At 39.0% G+C, this 18,648-nt stretch overlaps 1 protein-coding gene across 1 annotated transcript; it reads left to right on the top strand.

The window, feature by feature from the left end:
* Positions 1 to 23: 23 nt before the first annotated feature.
* MCMBP (minichromosome maintenance complex binding protein) lies at positions 24 to 17,415 on the top strand. Its single transcript, XM_080401223.1, has 16 exons — positions 24 to 158; positions 948 to 1,033; positions 2,733 to 2,873; positions 3,187 to 3,228; positions 3,720 to 3,821; positions 5,043 to 5,172; positions 6,553 to 6,704; positions 7,382 to 7,482; positions 9,309 to 9,478; positions 10,334 to 10,457; positions 12,167 to 12,284; positions 12,952 to 13,117; positions 15,315 to 15,448; positions 16,097 to 16,261; positions 16,664 to 16,752; positions 17,041 to 17,415. The coding sequence occupies exons 1-16, from the start codon at positions 101 to 103 to the stop codon at positions 17,165 to 17,167; spliced, it is 1,905 nt and encodes a 634-aa protein (XP_080257349.1). The 5' UTR covers positions 24 to 100; the 3' UTR covers positions 17,168 to 17,415.
* The last annotated feature ends 1,233 nt before the right edge of the window (positions 17,416 to 18,648 follow it).

Below are 18,648 nucleotides of genomic sequence, written 5' to 3'. Positions count from 1 at the left end.
GGAAGTGGGGAGCCCCCGTGCTAGGCTGCTGAGCGGGAGTTGGAGGCTGCAGGGCGCCGGCAGCCTGTCCTCGTCCCCTGTGGCGAGGCTCGCCCCCGCCATGCCGTGCGTGGCCGACTGGCTCAACAACCCCTTCAGCATCGTGCAGGGCATCTTCGGTAAGCGCGGGCCGGGCGCGGCCGGGCTCCCCTCAGCAGCCACCCGCCCGCCCTGAGGGCGCCCGTAACCGCGCGGTGGCCGGACGGGGCTTTCCCTCACGGGAGGGCGGCGGGCCGGGACGGGGAAAGTGGGGACAGGGAAGTGCCCGGGCGAGCTGGGCATGGTGGTGAGGGCGAGTGGCCGCTTCCTCCTTCCCCGCCGGGAGCTGGCGGGAGCCGCGTTCCCCAGGCCTCTGAGGGGGTGCGCGGCCGCGCCGGCGGCGGGGGGTCCTGCCCGAGGGCGGTGCGGGGGGCTCAGCCCGGGCGGCGGGGTCTGTCTCGCCTCGGCAGGCCGGTTATGGGGGCGGGGGGGGAACGAACACGGCATGTTTGGGGTTTCAGGAACAATACACGCTGGCTACGTGCGTTACCAGTGGTAATATTGCTAGTGACATCAGCTGGAGTTGTTGCTGTACTAGCCTTGATCTTAATTAAAAGCATGTTGAAATAAAAATTTCCTCAGTGAACATAAAGCTGGAAGTGGTACCTCACCTCCTCCACTTTCTAGCCAGGTGTGCTGCAGCGTTCCACAGCTTTTCCACCCTTCCCAGAGCGGCTGTGTTCATTTTGGGCTGCCTGAAAGGGTATAAAATGCAGTCGGTGCAATTATAAGAAGCATAAAGTAGTCTAAACTGCAGTCATTTGCCCACAATATAAGCAAATGTTTAACTCGTTTACTGCGTTAGGACAATGCTGAATAAAAGTTTGTTACTTGATGCCAATATGCACATAAATGTGTTTTGTTTGTAGCCCAAAATGTTCCAAATTCTGACTGGGAGAAGAAGGTAACCGAATACTTCAAGGAAAAATTAAAAGAAAATAATGCTACTAACTGGGTAAGATTGTTTTATTCTTTTAGAGTTTCCATAGAGTTTCCATGAAATGTTAAGTTTCATTCCTTTTACCTCTTTGTTATTGCAGTGACATGTTTTTGCAAAGCTGTTCTTTGTCCTGATGAGTACGCTTCCACATTTTAGGCCTAGGCTTTGTGATACGTTATTTACATCTCGGTTGCTTTCGTCTGTGTGTAAGGCAAAGGAGTAAAATCCCGACTGAAACCGGAGAAACCGATCCACTTGGCTTCAGTGCACTGTTGTGGCCCGGGCCGTAACTGCTGATGGCTGCCGGTTTGTAGTACAAGCCAGCAGATGGCAGGAGCCGACAAATACTGTCATTTCTGAAAGTGTTAATGCCTGCCCTGGCGGCTGTGGAGCTGCAGTGTTCGTACACGCCAAGTTTCTGAACTGCTGTTTATAAACCCCTTCTCTCATCATCTTTTATCGCGGTGCTGCAAACTTTGTGTGGGGTGAATAAATAGCTGCTTGGGCTTCTTCAGGTTTTAGGAAAAAATACTGTCTGCTAAAACTGCCTTATTGGTCTGGATCAGCCCTGCTTTTTGCGGTTTAGCAAGGAAGCTATGCTTTAGGTTTAAAAAGTAAAGCAGCGTACTTGAGTTCAAAAGCTGATATAGTGAAAACGGCATTGTGGAACACTGCTAAATGGCTTAGAAACTTACATCAAATCTGTTCCGATCTAAAGAAAAAGAAGTGGAAATTCTTGGGTTTCTTTTTTTATTTCTCTGTTAGTGAGAGTATTCTGTAATTAATATTTCTGTGCAGTTTAAATTGATGTGTAGGTGGCAAAATAGTGTTAAACTTACAACACTAGGAGGAATTCAAAGTGCATTTTCTTAGAGAAGAGAAGCATGAGGGAATGTTTGTTTGTTTGTTAAAATGATGTTTCCTGTAGGGCTGCTTCTGGGTTTTGTTGTATTTTAATGTTGGATGTGGGGGATTTTCAACAGAGTTTATCTTCAAATTCAGAAAACTGTTGTTATTGCAAGTCACATTATTTAAAGTTACACCACATGCCTCTGCATTGATTATTTTTTTTTCCCCTTCTGTTTTTCCATTGTCATGTAAACATAGGTCCAATGCGGACTTGGACATTAACACACAGGTTTCCCACAGGCTTTTGTTACAAGAAATTGTGCATGCAATTGCTATGGTACCACTGGTACATAACAGTAGGAATAAGATAAGTAATACATTCTATTTAATACTGCAGCAGCATTAATTCCCAGTTTAAGAGTTAGTTTCAAATGTTTTCATATGTTTTCAATGACTGAAATGCATTTATTTTATAGTCCAGTATCAGGACTGAGACATGAACAGAACTGGTGGCTTTGGAACTGGAAGAATTTGGGAACTGTTAAGTCTCTGATAATTGCAACTGTTACCTGTAACAGCTATTGCAGAAACTTTTGGCATTGAGATGTGCACATTTTGTTACTGCTTGGATTAGGGCAGGCAATATACTCAGAAAATGCTACATACATTACCTGATGAGGCACTGAATTGTCAGAGGCAGTTAATCCTATCAACAGCAATATGGGGGTTGAGGCAAGTAACTGAACAGTAGGATATATCAAATGATCAGGGGGTAAGTTGGTGACAGCTTTTCTGTTGGTTTTGGCTTACTTCAGAGCATTTTGTAATATGTACCAGTTGTTTAGAATAAGATCTTTTTTTATAGGTTCCATCACTGAATGATGTTCCTGTACATTACCTAAAACCCAACAGTTTAGTGAAATTTCGCTGCATGGTTCAAGATATGTTTGATCCTGAGTTTTACATGGGAGTATATGAAACAGTTGACCCAAACACAAATGCACGTGTAAGTGAAATAATGATTTATTGTTTCAGTAAATGTTCATCATCTTATCCGTTCTAGTCCTCACATTTCTCTAGTTTCTGAGTTAAACCTACAGAGTCTGTACACTATTTAAAAGCAACCCTGTATGGCTCAAATGGCATAAGTAATACATCACTTCTTACACTTCTGTTGAGGAATGGAAACTACTGAAATAGTGAAAGCTTTGGCAGTATGTCTTTGAGCACTTTTGACTGCATTGATTTTGTTGCAAGGAATTAATATTCAGGATGCTGTCTGAAATTGAATGATTGCATTGCCTTTCCCTTCTTGACAGGTTTTGCATTTTGGTAAATACAGAGATGTGGCAGAATGTGGGGTAAGTTATACAAGTTATATGAATTTAGAGATTAAATACTAGGCAGAAAGATGCAGTTTATACATGCAGTATAACTTATTTCATACTCACCAGTGAATTCCTGGAGATACTGCTCTTAGAATGCCCATGAGCCTGAGTTAAGGATACTGCTTTACAAACCTGAAATTAATTTTGCGTTTTAAGAGCGGTAGGCTTCAAGCTGTTTCTGTTGTATTTAAAATTTGTTTTGCTTGGGGGGGGGGGGGAGGAATGGGGGAAGTGCTCTTAATCTTGAATCTTTCTGCTGTGGAAAACAATTTGCTTCTGGTGGCGCAGCGCAATTAGAATTAAAGTATTTGAGATACAGCCTGATTGGATTCATTGTTTCATGAGTATGTAGTCTTGCATGTTTGTTATAACTTCTGGCTGAGTAACTGAATCTGTGGGATTAGTTTAAAAAAAGAAAACAACCTCTAATCAGATTTTTAACCAAACTTCTATTGGTATTCTAGCCTCAGCAGGAAATTGATTTGAACTCCTCACAAACAGTCACCTCGGAGAGACAGACTTTATACTGCGTTCCGGTGCCTGGTGAATCAGCGTGGGTGAAAGAAATATCTTTTTTTGGTTGAGCTAGTGCTCTGTTACACAAACAGTGATGTCCAACTAAATCATTAGCTTTAAGGAGATAAGTTTATTGAAAGTTTCTTTTATTTTGAGTGAATCAGGAGAGTAATCAGGTGTAGAAAAAGTAAAAAGGAAAAATTAGTCACGTGCTATATGCAGAAAAGGGATGCAAATTATTTTAGGAGCATTGCTTTTTCATCTGTTAGGGATTTAGACTAGATTTTCATGTTTGCTTGGGAGGGTCTTGAAAATTTCTGTTAATTTCTATTTGCAAATGTTTAGAAAAAGAGAAAATTCAATTGAGCCATTGGCATTTTCTGATTAAATTAAGACACACAGAGAGATTCTCCTACAAGAACCTGTAAAGGTGCCTGGAACTGACCATGTTAAGACAATAATTCCTGGAAAATTGTAGTTATGTGGTTTGACCACAGTATGTCACTTTCTCAATGAGTACTTAAGACATTACAAAATGGTAAAAAGATAAGAGTTGGATGGTAAATCTATGATGATTTGATATTTCATATTTTGAGTTCAGAAAACCGCTACTTGTCAGTGGCACAGAATGCCAATGCAATTTTAAAACTAAGTTAACACAATTTTTGTAATAAAATGATTGGTAAGAGTTAATCTTTGAGTGAAGCTTAAGCAAAGTACTGCAGCAATGGAAATTTAAAGTGAGCCAGACTATTATGAAAACACAATTTCAGTGTTTTGCCCATCATGCTAAGAAAAGAAAAGGTATATTAGCTCTTTCAAAATTCATTTACAAGTGTAGTATTGCTAGTATCTTACAAGTATGTGAACGCTTTCTCTGTGTTTCTTTTCAGAGTAATAACAATAATTGTATCAGATATCCTTTGAATATTATTATAATGTCTGCTCTTCAGGGCTGAGATGTGGGAAAGAAAAAATTCTTGAGATTTTGAGTTGTACCTGACCACAAGCATGTTCTGTGGCTGTAAAGAAACCTTTTTTTAGGGATTGATAATGGGATAGTACTCAGTGGCTTTTAGTTTGTTTTCAACAAAGCCAATGACTGCTGTACGCTTAAGCAGGTTATTCGTGTATCTAAAGAGATGACATCTAGATGACACTTTGAATCACTGTTTTAATGTCTTGCTCAAAACAGGATCATAGCAGTTTGTTTAAGTTTGTTTGGTTTTACTTTGTTTGAGTCTGTCGTTCTCCTTAATCTGCAATTTTACGCATACATTAGTGCAAGCCAAGCACGGGTTAGTCCTTCAACTTCCTACACACCAAGTCGCCACAAGAGGAGCTATGAGGAAGATGAGGATATGGATCTACATCCATCTAAACAGAAAGAGCAACATATGGGTAATAGTAGTTACGGATAAATAGTTATTATGATATCTTTCCAGAATTTGCAAAAATTTCATTTTCAAAACCTGAAATAGTTTGAATCAGTAGTGTTGTTGCAGCCTTTGTAACTAATTTGGTAGCTTTGTTGAAGTCAGCAGTGGTTTAGATTAGAGTAGCATAGAAGAGCCTACAGTGTTGCATGTGTATTACGTGACTTAATATTGTCTTCTAGAGTTAATTCCTAACGTCAGTATTTTGTGCAGCAGCACTTGTGTATTGCCTTCTGTATGTAACAGCACACAAAGAATTTATAGCAGCAGGCTGAAATTTAGGGGTTCCTGTTTAATTTCCCATTCTATAGCAGATTTCATGGTAATCTGGGGAAAGCCATGTAATCTTGGCTCTCGCACTGTGTGTATGGGTCTTAATTGTTTAAACTACAAGTCAATTAGGTGCTGCTTTGCTACAAACAGTAGTATCTATCTAAAAAATGTGTTCCAGCCTTACCTTTTTTCTGACATGGTTTACTAATCCAACTTCATGAAGGAACCAGGTTAATAGCAGACAGTTGTGGCATCCTGAAGAAAGCTATTAAACTGTTTAAGAGTATGGTATTTTGAACACTAGCAGCGTACAGATGGTGTGCAATTCTTATGTTGTAATTGGTCTGTGAACTATTTGTTTTGATCCTCATCTGTGGAGGTGCCACTTAAACTGGCACTGGGGGTTTCTTGGAGATTTTGGCAAGTTTTCTTTTGAACAAGAGAAAGTGGTTAGTTTAAAATCGTTAGTCCTTTTAGAAAAAATAATTGTAGAAGCTGTTGCTTGCTTTTATTCTATGTCTATCAGGTTCGTTAGTGGACTTCACATTTTTGCTTTTGTATTCTTACCAGGTTGCAAGGCAGTTTAGACTGTTTTGTCTTCATACTCAGACGAATCAATTGTAGAATAGATCTTTATAGCTTTATTATTGCTTAAAATTGCAGAGATTTTTACTATAAACTCTTTTGTGGGTGCACACTCTCATCTTTAAGAAATGTCTATAGTTTTCTAGACGTGAGGTGCAGAAAAATGTTACCTTTGCAGCCCTATGGATTTTAGGGGAAAAAAATATCATTCACGCGGTTTAAACATCACATTTTGAAAATGAGATTTCTGGCCATGTTTGGGTTTCTAAAACACATAGATCTTTACCAATACTCACTCACACTTGATAATATAAAATATGCATCTGTGAGACTTTTCTAAGATTCTCTTCTGTCAAATATATTGCTTTATTAAATGTTTTTGGCTGAGATGTCATGTTAAATTAGCTTAATTCTGTGTTGCTCACTGAAGAAAGTTGTTCACTTTTGCATTTCTGTTTAAAGAGCCTACGAATCCTGTATTTTTCAGGCAGTGGAGGTGATATCCATGGGTGTGTGGAGCCAAAGAGATTAGAAACAGAAGCTTCTGCAGGTCATCATCTCATTTCTCCCAACTGCTCTCCTCCACTTGACTTAAATTTTCCGTTGCCAGGAGAGAAGGGGCCAGCATGTCTTGTAAAGGTAACAGAAGTGGAGAGATGATGAGTAGTATGGCTGTAGCCTCAGTGAGGCAGACAGAATCTGAAGTTAGAATGTAAGTAGTTAGTCTTGCAACTTTTCATGAGCGCGGAATTTGAATTGCTGAAATCCTTCAACAGCATTTATTAGGGTTTGCACCTTCTCACTGCACTTACTCTAAAAAAATTGTCCATTACTAGATGCTTGAGGGTATAGCTGGTATTGAGTCCTGATGTTTTGCTTTTAGAATTTGTCCTCTATAAACAAAAAAAGTTGTGATGGAACAAGTGAAAAAACCCAATACACTACAATTCTTGTATTTGAAATAGTCATTGATTCGCTAGTATGCTGTATTGACTATGAAACCCCCAACACAAAATTGCAGTGCTGTTACTGTGTTGAGTGCTCTCTTATTCAGCAAATCTTGATAAATCAGATGAGAATACAGTTGTTTACATTTGTGTAGCAAAAGAATGCTAATTGGAGAAAACATCCAGTCATAGGTACTTGGTTTTCCAATGTAAGCTTACTGACACTGAGAATGAGGAGAGACCTTTTCACACAGACGGTTCTCAGTCTACATTTGAGTCTCCTGAGATTTTTTCTTTTGTCTGTGTTTGTGTGCAGTCCTGTATCTGACCCATCTGTCTCTGTATTTTAATGTTTTCTCTTTGTGGCAGGTCTATGAGAGCTGGGATACCTTCAAAGTCAATGATGTTCTGGAGGTGTACGGTATTTTGTCTGTGGACCCAGTGCTGAGCATAGTGAACAATGAAGAGAGGTAAGGCTCCCCTGCTGCATGATCCTGAAATGAAGGAAAATTTTATTTCAAGGAGCAAAATATTTTGGCTATGCTCTTAATACAGACAGGGAAGTGTGTAAATACATAAAAATTATGCTGAAGAGGTGAATTTCGATGTCTAAAAAAAGCTTGATGTGGAAAGTGTTAGAACCACCGTCCTGTAAACTTGGAAGGCCATGGTACTCTGGTATGTCCATACCCTTGGATACATGATGCACCTTTATTTTTGGTGGTTGTACAGTCTATAAAGCAGAAAGTGCTCCTATAGCTAAACGTTTTGTACCTTTTTATTCCTATTAAACTTTCAGTGAAGGAGTGAATAGTAAACAAAGTTTTCAAATAAGCTTTAAAATTGTAAAATATCCTTTTGAAATAATTTGTAAGTCCATCAAAATTACCACTATACTTGGTTCTGAAAAATATTTTTTTAAAAAAAGTTGCATGTCTCCATGTGAAAGTGACCGAAGTTAGTAAAAATTGGGTTGATTTTGTATCATCACGTTATACCGCTGATAGAAATTTCCCATTTCTTCTGCCGTTCTGCAAGTACTTGCTTGACAAAATCCAAACTACAGAAGGATGCAAGAAGTCAATGTTTAAAATAAAACTGTGGACAGATCTAACATAGGTACAGCTGATGTCGTGAACCATTGCACTTTATTCCTGTTGGCAATTTTTTTTGTTTTTCTGATAAGTACACTATCAAGAGTGCAGTGTGAATCATCTAGAGTGCCAGCTTCTTAAAAATTGCCTCAGCATGGTCAGCTGCTTTTGGTTATCATCTGTCTGACAGCTAATCCCAGACTGACAGCTCAGTTGGTCTGTCATAGGTGGTTGGGGTTTTTTCCTGCATGTCATTCTATCAGAAATAGACAAAATGGTGGCATTTAGCAATGTTTTGCATGGAAATACAAGAAACTTCTTTTAATGGAAAGAGCGGATAGTCTGTTGGTGGACTGCTGAAGAGGGTTTGAAGTTACAAAGCCTTTCAACTTGTAAAACTGGTACAGGTTGAATAAATTAGTACAAAACTTTACTATCATCTGGTATAGTCACTTTAGGGATTTTTAGTTTCTACGTAACAAAGGAAAACCACATGGAAGACATTTTTTAAGGCATCATCAGGGAGAGCAAAACTGGTGTATCCAAATCCTTAAGAGGTAATACCTTCAGGTTTGAGCAGAGGTACATTAGGATTTCTTTGCTCCTTTTTTTTCAGTCAGCCAGTGATACAGCTGTTCTGTGACAGTCTAGAAAATCTTGTTGTCAGGCTCCAGAACCCAGTGGAGTATGAAAATCCCACGTGTATACACAGAAAAATGTAATAAATCATTATCTTATTTTCTTAAAAGTTCCTGTTTAGACTGTTCAATACATGCTGGACAGAACAGTGTCTAACGTTTTATTTGAAGCTACATCTTACGAAACAGTGCAGCAAATAATACATGTGGTTTTGTTGGGGTGTTTGGTTTTGGGGTTTGGTTTTTGGGGCTTGGCTTTTTTTTTTTTTTTCTTCAGAAAAGTAAGATCTGATTACTTTCTGGAAATAATAGAATCCAAATTTTTTTGGTCAAGCATGCTTTGGCATTTCTGTATCATTATATAATTGTGATTCAGTATTTGTGGTGTTTATGAAAATCATAAAGAAGGTAACTTGAACAAGGGAGGCGTTACTGGGAGCTGGGAGCGGATGTTGTTTGTTCTGATGTGCTGTGTTCTTGGCCTGGTTCCAGCTGCTCTTAGTCAGATGGAGGGAAATTTGTGTGCAGTGTTTCTAAGTCCAGTTGTGCTGTGCCCTGTCCTAGGGATAGCTCAGCCCTCGACCCTATGGAGTGTATGGACACAGCAGAAGAACAGAGAGTACACAGTCCTCCAGCCTCATTAGTCCCCAGAATCCACGTGATTTTGGCACAGAAATTACAACACATTAACCCATTACTGCCTGCCTGCCTTAATGAAGAAGAGAGTAAAACCTGTGAGTATCCGAACTTGACCTCTCTCTGTGTACATGTAAATGTGCAGTTTCCTAGTACATGTGAACAACTATTTTGCTCGGAGACAAATGCATCAGTGGGAGGGTTTGAATTTAAATCTTGTTAAATGGAGGAAGCGTTCAACACTACAAAACTGGACAAGATGCAAGTGTTTGTGATGCTTATGCGTTTATTTTTCAAAAATAAATGTGGTTTATATGAAACTTGGTTTTGCATGCTACGTGCCCAAGGATTTTACCAAATTGTTCAGCCGTAAGATTTTATTTCTTTTCAAATGGAGTAGTGAATTGCTGGAAAATTAGATTTCCAATTTAGTGTAACAGTGAGCATAAGAAACATACCGACAACATAAAGAATTGTAATGCTGTGAAGAAAATTAGGCAATTCTACGCTATTCCTTGTGGCCTATTTGACTGTTATTGCATGCAAACCTCTATTTGATACTTATAATTTTCTTGCTTGTGTGCCTTGTATTGGTTGTCCTGAGCTGTCCTACGTGTAAGGGGGAGGGAGTGTGTGTCTGCCTTGAATATAGTATGGATAAGTTATCAGTTTTAGAAATTTGGCTCCAAACTTTACAGCCTTCTGCAAATGCATTACATAATATCTAATAAAAAAATAAAAAGAAAGCATTTCCAAGGTAATGTTGAGTGACTCAGGTTATCCAAAGCCAGTAATTGCTCAGTTGGAAAACCAGTGAATGTTTATTTTTCCTAGACTGCTTTGGAGTGACTTTTTCTTCATCAAACTGTAAGGGAAAGTAATATTTATATAGAGGGAAGAGTGTGAGGAACAGCACATTTTCTGACATTTGTTGTCTTCTGCTCTTTTGTCAGTTGTTTCTAATTTCATGTCTGAGCTGTCACCAGTGAGGGCAGAGTTGCTTGGGTTCCTCACCCACGCCCTTTTGGGAGACAGTTTGGCTGCTGAATACCTTATATTGCATCTCATCTCTACAGTGTAAGTATTCAGATGCTTGCTGAGAATTTATATATTCATTTCTTAAAATAAATCTTCTTTTATGGAGCTCTTCACCACTTTGCAAATAAATGGCAGAAATAGCTTAAATAGTACTTATTCCAGTAGCATAGATGTGGCTCTTAGGGGGCATGGTTTTAGTGATGGTCTTGGCAGTGGTAGGCTAATGGTTGGACTTGGTGATCTTAAAGGTCTTTTCCAACCTAAATGATTCTGTGGTTCCATGATTATACTTTGGCCAGCTAGAGTTGTCCTGTCATAATAGACACAAATATTTAATTGTCTGAAGTAACAGTAAGTTTTGTTAAAAGGCCAGTTTTGTGGCAGTATGTCCTTTCAGCGTTCCTTTGAGAGCTGGACAAAATATTCAAGACACACTTTTAAACAGAGGTATGAAAACTTCTTTTTATCTCTGGCTTCTTTTATTGAGTAGGACATGCAACTGACTTCTCAAAGATGGAAGTTACTAACTGCAGTAATTATTGTTTAGGTATTAAAAGATACTGAAAGGTACGTTCTGAGAATTTGTTTAATTAAGTGTAGACATATGTTTCGTGGTAAGTTCAAGTGACCCCCAGTTAGCATGGGATAGAAATATGCCGCCTGAGCTGATGCTGTAGCTGAATGTGCATCTGTCTTTGCGGCTGATTAAAGTGGATTTGCTTGACATTGTCACTGGATGAAAGAGCCATCCTTTGACTTGTTAAAATTTCAGGTGTGAAACTTCAGGCAATATGTTCTGATTAGATTAAGTACAGTTGTCAGGCTCTGATTTAATTGTAGTCTTTCTTGAAAATGAAAATGGATTCCATCTTCTAAAATAAAAAGTAATTTCTTGGTAAGTAAACCGCTTGTTTTTATGGTTTTTAAGAATTTCATTTTGCTATGAAGTGACTAGTACAGCATGTATTTGTTTCACAGAAGTATTTACAGAGCTGTAATTGGACTCGGCATCTTACTTTCCTCGTACCTCCAACTGATGTATAAAAAGCCGTACACATTTCTCAGCCTCAGCAAGACAGGTGGTATCAAGACAGATCGAACATAATGCCATAGCAGCATAATTATGAGCTGACGAGATTTTTGGTGGGGTTGTTTTTACAGTCTGCCCTCAATCCTTGTCCAATGTAAATATAAGTACTTCGGAATCAGTATGCATTTTTTTTCTTTTCATTCTACCTAGTGGGACTGTGAATGCTCTAGCACTTAGACTAGAATGTGTTTTCTCTCTTAGCTGATAACACAAAAAAGTTGAAATTTGACAGGAATGGGGAAAAGATATACAGTAAGAAGAGGGAGAGGAAAGCTGAGGGCAGGTAAAAGAAATGAACGAGTATGATAAGCAGGGAAACCGAGATTAGACAAAAAAAAGGAAAGGATGAAGTATATTTATTTACTGAGTCACGATAGAGAACAAGGAGAATAGAACATTTAGAAGGCACATTGCAGGATCTCAAGCACTATAAATGTACTGCTTTTGTGCAATGCTGCAAAGCCTTCCAAAGCAGCCTTCAGCCTAACTTAGCTCCTTGGATGCTGGAGAAGGAAGAAAAGGTGGCTATTATTTATGTATGTATTAGTATTGAAACGCTGCTAGCTATCGGAGATACTGCGCAACACTCAAACTGATTGACACTTGTATTCACCACATTAATGAGATGCTTGCCTAACCCGGGTTATTTTTGGTTTAGTTATGCAAGACGGGATGTGCTTCCTCTGGGAAAATTCACAGTCAACTTGAGCGGATGTCCAAGAAATAGCATCTTCACAGAGCACATATACCGCATTATCCAGCAGCTTGTTCCAGCAGTAAGAATTATGGCATTATAGTCCTTTAATATTTCTGGTGGTAGATGTTGGATTAATTGTTCCTACTAAATAAACAATACTTTAAAGGCAGGCTTCTTAAACAAAGGCTTCTGCTGGCCACGTGGAGGGCAGATCAAAATGGAGATATGGTTTGCTTAACAGTTGAAGTCTCTATTTACCTAGTCATCTAGGATGCATGTGGAATGATATCATCCCCTCGTAGGTATTAAACTGACAGAGAGATGCTGCATGCTTTATTTTGTCTTTCTGGATTGATATGTTTATAGACATTTAGGTCATTTAATTATGGCGTCATTACTGTTTATTCCCAAGTTTGTGGATACTGTTTTGCAGAAAATTCATAGTAATTCAATTTGGGGTCATAGTAATTGCTGCAATAAATCATCTGTTGTTTTGCTCCTCCTAGGTGTGGAATACAGGTGATACGAACTTTTAACAGCATTATTTTTCTTTGGAAAATGTATATTTTAAGTATTTAGCATTTGGACATTTGCACATTTGCATTAATGTATTCTATATTGCGGTAACAAGTTTTGGTTTACTGACTGTGGAGGTTCAGGGTTGTAGCTCTTGTTAATGGAAGCAGTATTTACTAGGGAAGCTGGAGGAGAGGAAATGTGCTGATTAGTTTCTTTTCTTGTTGCAGTCCTATCGGCTACAAATGACCATTGAAAACATGAACCATTCACGATTTATCCCGCACAAAGACTACACAGCCAATCGCTTAGTCAGTGGAGTATTGCAGCTTGCCAGCAACACTTCCCTTGTAGTAGACGAGACTCAGCTTGAGCAAGGACAGCTTGACACAACAGGTAGATGTTGGTTGGTTGGTTGTTTTAAAAAAAGTGAATCTCATCTGGAAGGTTGAAAGTTGACACATTTAAAGACAGTGATGCTAAGTGGTAATTTTCTATTACAAAACTGTTTGTGGCTTCCATATCCTATTTCATTGCTTGAACTAGCTTCCTGCTAGTGTGCAGCCCTCTCAGGCAACTTAAGGCTTGATGTCTTGGGGTTTTTTTTCCCTGTTCTATTTTCTGGAAGTTCCTGATGTTTTGCTCAAATGCTTGCATTGAGTCAGGATCTCTATCCCAGACCACAGATGACCAATAAAATGAAACAAGATGGCCGTTGTTTGGTATAGCTTTGCTTGCATTGTAGAGAACTCCCAACAGTGTCTTTGTCACTTGGTAGAAAAGGCGAATAATTTGAATAATTCTTTAGACCAGTATACCTCTGATGCATTAGAATGAATCAGGCCTTTCACTTCCCTGTGATAATGAATGAAGAAGTGGGGGAAGCATATGCTGCTTCCTAATTCTTTATATTTCACTGTATATATGGAAACCATCACTGAAAACCGAACTAAAAACTGTAGATAAAAAATAGGTATCACTGTGTGGAACAGCATAATGACTCTGTCTTGTATGCTGATGTAGCACTGCATAGTATGCTTTCTACAGAGCTTTAGACAATTAATTTAACTATAAACTACATAGAAGAGGTGAGTTGCAGTACCTATTAGAAATTCAGTAACTGGAGAATGCATAGAACAGATATCTGTGGTGATTTCAAGGAAAGAAGAATAAAGAGTCATGGGAAGTGACTTATTTCAAAATAAAAATGTGATCTTGAGAAACCTGCTAGAATGTGTGATGCTGTAAACTGTCGGGTCTCCCTAGTAAGTACCAGTACTCTGTCCCATTCAAGTACTTAGTCTGGCAGAACTAGTGAGGTTCAGATGTCAGGTTGATTCTACTTAGAAACATTATTATTTTTTTTTAATTACTGCTATTAGAAGTTGTTTGTTCAAATTACGCACTTGCTTTCAAATCTTCAGTAACTTTTTGTTACTGTGCTTTAGTAAAGTTAAAAATTTTCCCTAAAGAAAACAGTTAAATAGTAGAAATCTTTGCATTGTTTAAAAAAAAAAAAGGGGGGGGGGGAGGTGGAACACTAAAATTTACAGAAAAATCTTGCTGTGCTGGATTATAGGTTTTCTAAAATGTTTGTCCTTAGTATCTACAACCCCTCAACATTTAATGAAAAGTAGTAAGTAGTAAATGTTGCAGATAAAAAAAGGCTTGTTAATTTTATTTCATTTCTGTTGATGTGAGGATGTTCTCTACTGAATGTAGAGTAAAAAAGTAAGAATTTTTAATTTCTTATAACAATGTTGGGAACAAAATTTAATCATAGGCAGGAATAAGTATCTTCAAATCTAGCAGTTGGTTTGGAATGCTTGGAAGCTACAGCTTAGACATTTCAAGTAGGAAAATGTCCCAGAAGTAATCCATAATATTAAATTTGCCTTTATTTACAGTATAGTAAATTAATACTCATCTATTGTTATGTTTTTCTTTTTAATAAATATGTTGTTTGATGCAGTAACACTGCTGAAGAGAAATTCAAACTGTCAGGTACACGTCAGTATTTCAAAGGGAAGATTCCAAGAGTTAACCAGTTAGTTTGTCTATCTTAACTTTTATAAATTTCAAATAACTTAGTTCCAGGTAAAGCAGTGACTTCTATAAATATTTGGCAAAATGATAATGAGTATGTTTCTCAGCTGTTCTGGTCTTGCTAGCCTATCTAATGTGTTCTTCATCCAGCAAGAGTTGTTTGGTTTGGGGTTTTTTTTGTTGGTGGTTTTTAATTGCAGTTCATGTCGGGTAATAGGTAGTGTTTTCTTCTCTTTTGAAGAGAAGTTTTGTGGGGTGTTTTTTCCCCCATTGTTAATTGTTATCTGGCTTTGTAGGACCTATGGAGAGCTGTTAACACATATACTAGGCCAGATAAAACTTAGGCTTGAAATCCTTCAAGAATTCTTAATTTTGGTCTTAAGAAATGGTTGTCTCTATCTGGAAGATACCAGATACAGGAAGAAACAGGATGCTTGCAAGGATTATTCTGCTAGCTACGCATTAAAAACAGACTGGGGGGGGTGGGGAATCAGGTCTGCTATTTGTTTAGGTCCAGTTGTCAGAGAATTTATTCTTGCTTTTCTAGGTGTACATAACGTGACAGCACTGGGTAATCTGATAACTTGGCAGAAGGTGGATTATGACTTCAGTTACCACCAGATGGAATTCCCCTGCAATATTAATGTTCTTATCACTTCAGAGGGCCGATCGCTCCTACCGGTATGGCAAGGTCTTCCTGAATTTGGGGAATAACTACAGTTGGTAGCTACTTACTTTGAGCATGTTATTCCAGAGACAAGTGAAGACAGGAAAACGGTCTTGTGACTGAGGTGGTCGTGACACTAGCATTAGTTACGGCCTTCTCACTTATGGCTGCAGCCAGGCCAAAAACCTGTTCATCGGAAAACTAGGAGGCCAACCTTCCCTCCCCCTTGGCTGAATCATGGTAATGGCAAGGCGGTGACTGAAGTTCTTAACAGACGTCCCAGTAGTGGGGAAAGCCTGCAGATACACTGCCGCTCTCCAAGCCTTATTCTAGCCCAGTAGTTTCTGAGGTGATGGGCGCAGGAATAAAGAGCAGCGGGTCTGGCATTGACCCTAGAATAAACAAGTAGCCTAAGCTTACAAATCCCTCATCTCTTGCATTTCAGCTTTATGAACCGAGTGTTCGCTCTTTTGCCTCTAAGTGAAACTGGCTCCTGCTTGAGTAAGGACTTCACGCTGGTTTTTAAAAAGGGAACTGTTAAATATTTAATGAATTAATTGTCTCACCTTAAATTTGGGAAATAGTGACTTCTGTTGCTTTAGAGATTAAATCAGTCTTGGAATAGAAAATGGAAAGAGATAATATGTAATTCTATTTTTCAGTCAGATTGCCAAGTCCACTTACAACCACAGATAATTCCACCAAACATGGAAGAGTATATGAACAGCCTCCTAACAGCAGTGCTGCCTTCTGTGTTGAACAAATTTCGAATTTATCTAAGTTTATTGAGGCTGCTGGACTACAGTATATCTGATGAAGTGACCAAGGTATGGAGGACTTCACCAATGTTTGCAACTCAGATAGAAGGCACATTAATAGAAAGTGGCTGTACTTTCCCATTGCTCTCCCCATCAGCGATTCTCCTGAAACTTTTCTAAAAACCCAACAGACACATTCTCTTGTCCTGAACGTGCCTTCAAAGATTTGTATTGTCGAGTATTTCAGTATATACTTCACACGTACCCTGCTTTCTAAACCACATTTTGAAAACTAATTATTTTTAAAGATGAGAAGTAGCCTGGTTTTTATTCAGGCTCACTTCCTGACAGCAATGAGTTGAAATGTTTCTCCTGAAATCTAAGGGTAATTATGGCATTTAGCTCCTTAAAAGCTTATCTCATAGCAAAGATTCTTTTTTGCCACTTAATCACGTGCTGTATTGTTTCTAGGCGGTAGAGGAAGACTTTGTAGAAATGCGCAAGAATGACCCTGAGAGTATAACAGCTGATGATCTGCACAGAACTCTGCTTGTAGCAAGGTGGGTAGTGCTGTTCCTCACAACTTGAGACTTTCTAGCAAGCTGGTAACAAAGGCAATGCTTGTATTCTGCAGTTTGATCGCAGTTGCATGAGACTGCTGGCAATCCAAAGGTGGACTCTCCTCTTCCTTTGTTCCTCTTGTCACAGGTTCTTAATTAGTGACGTGTTTCCTCCCCCTTTCTTCCCGGGCTTTTGTAAGATACTGAAAGAAAACTGGGTTTGTACTGTGTTAGCTTATCGAACCTGACTGTGAACGAGCTGTTATTGTTCTGTTTCTGCTCATCCAGGTTCTTGTCTCTCAGCGCGGGGCAGACAACGCTGTCAAGAGAGAGGTGGCTGCGAGCAAAACAGCTGGAGGCATTACGCAAAGCCCGGCTTCAGCAGCAGAAATGTGTTAACGGGAAAGAACTTTAATAGTGGATGTCGCCATGAGAATTTGTCTAATCCTAGATGGAACCCATACTAAGATTGGAATATTGTTTATACCAGTTTTTGTAGATAATTTATACCAAAAAATTATGGATATTTACCCTTGCAGTCTGAACACACTTACCTCTGTTCAGCCAGTTAAACGTATTTTATGAAGATTTTTTGGAGCCTGTTTTGTAATTGAAAATTGGTAACAATGAGCAAATTGTTTGATATTAAACTTTAATACTGAAGTTGCGTAAACTTATTTCCTTTAATGAGAAGAAAATTTAAGCCAGAGCCCTTCATACACAACAGTGGTAGGCTCTATTCTGGAGTAAGTTTGTGCTGCAGTTCTTGAATGGCTGAATTCTGAGGATGAGAGCTTTCAGCTAGCCAGCAGCTGCAGCTGAAAGCAGCATTAACTTTAGCGTCTAGAACTGTGTGCTGCTGCTCCCACAAGCTAAGGCATGTTGCATTTGTAGCAGCAGCATAATAGTGATTACACCATCGTCAAAAGAAGTGATTGGATCTTGTCTGTGACATGGTTACAGTTTGAAATACATTTTTTTTGTACTTAAAGATGACCATGACTAACTTCTCAGACCTCTCTAATGAGCTTTATTCAGGGGTAATTCCTCTTTCTTTCTAAAAAAAAGCATTGACTGGAGAATTGGTGATGCTCATGTACTCATAGAAAACATTTCTTTCTACATTACCAGTAACGCAGTGTGTTTAAAGTGTTTGAATAATATCAATGAAGCATTAAGAATGGTCTCTACATACTTATTTGTACTGTAGTTTGAGCTGGTTTTCAGAGGTAATACTGCCCCTGCTATGACTTGCAGAACTAGTTCAACGAGGGTGGTTTAAGCAGTGAACCATTAAACCAACATGGAGCTGGAGTAAGCCAGAAAGACAATGTGGGAGCAAGTAGGGCTGTCCTTGTGGAGAGAGCCTGCAGGGGGCTGGGATGGAGCTAGTTCTGGATTTTGCTTCAGTTAATCTTCTGAACAAGAAAAAGGGGCTTCTGCCACATTTATATAAAGGTTTTATCAGTTTAAATGTAGTGCTTTCTCATGCCCAAGTGTGCGAAGAGGTGTGCCTCCTTTTTACTGCATTTTTCCTCTTCTAATCACAACATTGGTTTTGGCTGCACGGCCAGTCTGGAACCATCCTTTTCTTCCCTGCACATTAATAATAATTTGAGTATTTATTATGCCATCTTAAACTGGAGCCAAGCTTGATGCCCTTTCAAATCACTTGCAGCTTTCTTTGAACACTAAAATGAATATTCATGGTTTCATCTGACTTGCACTGCATGACTATGATAAGCAACTAACAAATGTAGGAAGAAAATGAAGTCTCTCTCCAAAAGGGGGCCTGGTGGGAATGCTTAGCTGGGTTGTGACATTGTCTTTCAGTGCTGCTCAGAGGATAGTTTTGTGCATATATAGTCTCCTGTAATCCACAACGAGCTCCGGTAT

Source organism: Falco punctatus (assembly GCF_963210335.1).
Source record: "Falco punctatus genome assembly, chromosome: 9".
NCBI lineage: Eukaryota > Metazoa > Chordata > Aves > Falconiformes > Falconidae > Falco > Falco punctatus.
This window is presented reverse-complemented; position numbering and strand designations above follow the sequence as displayed.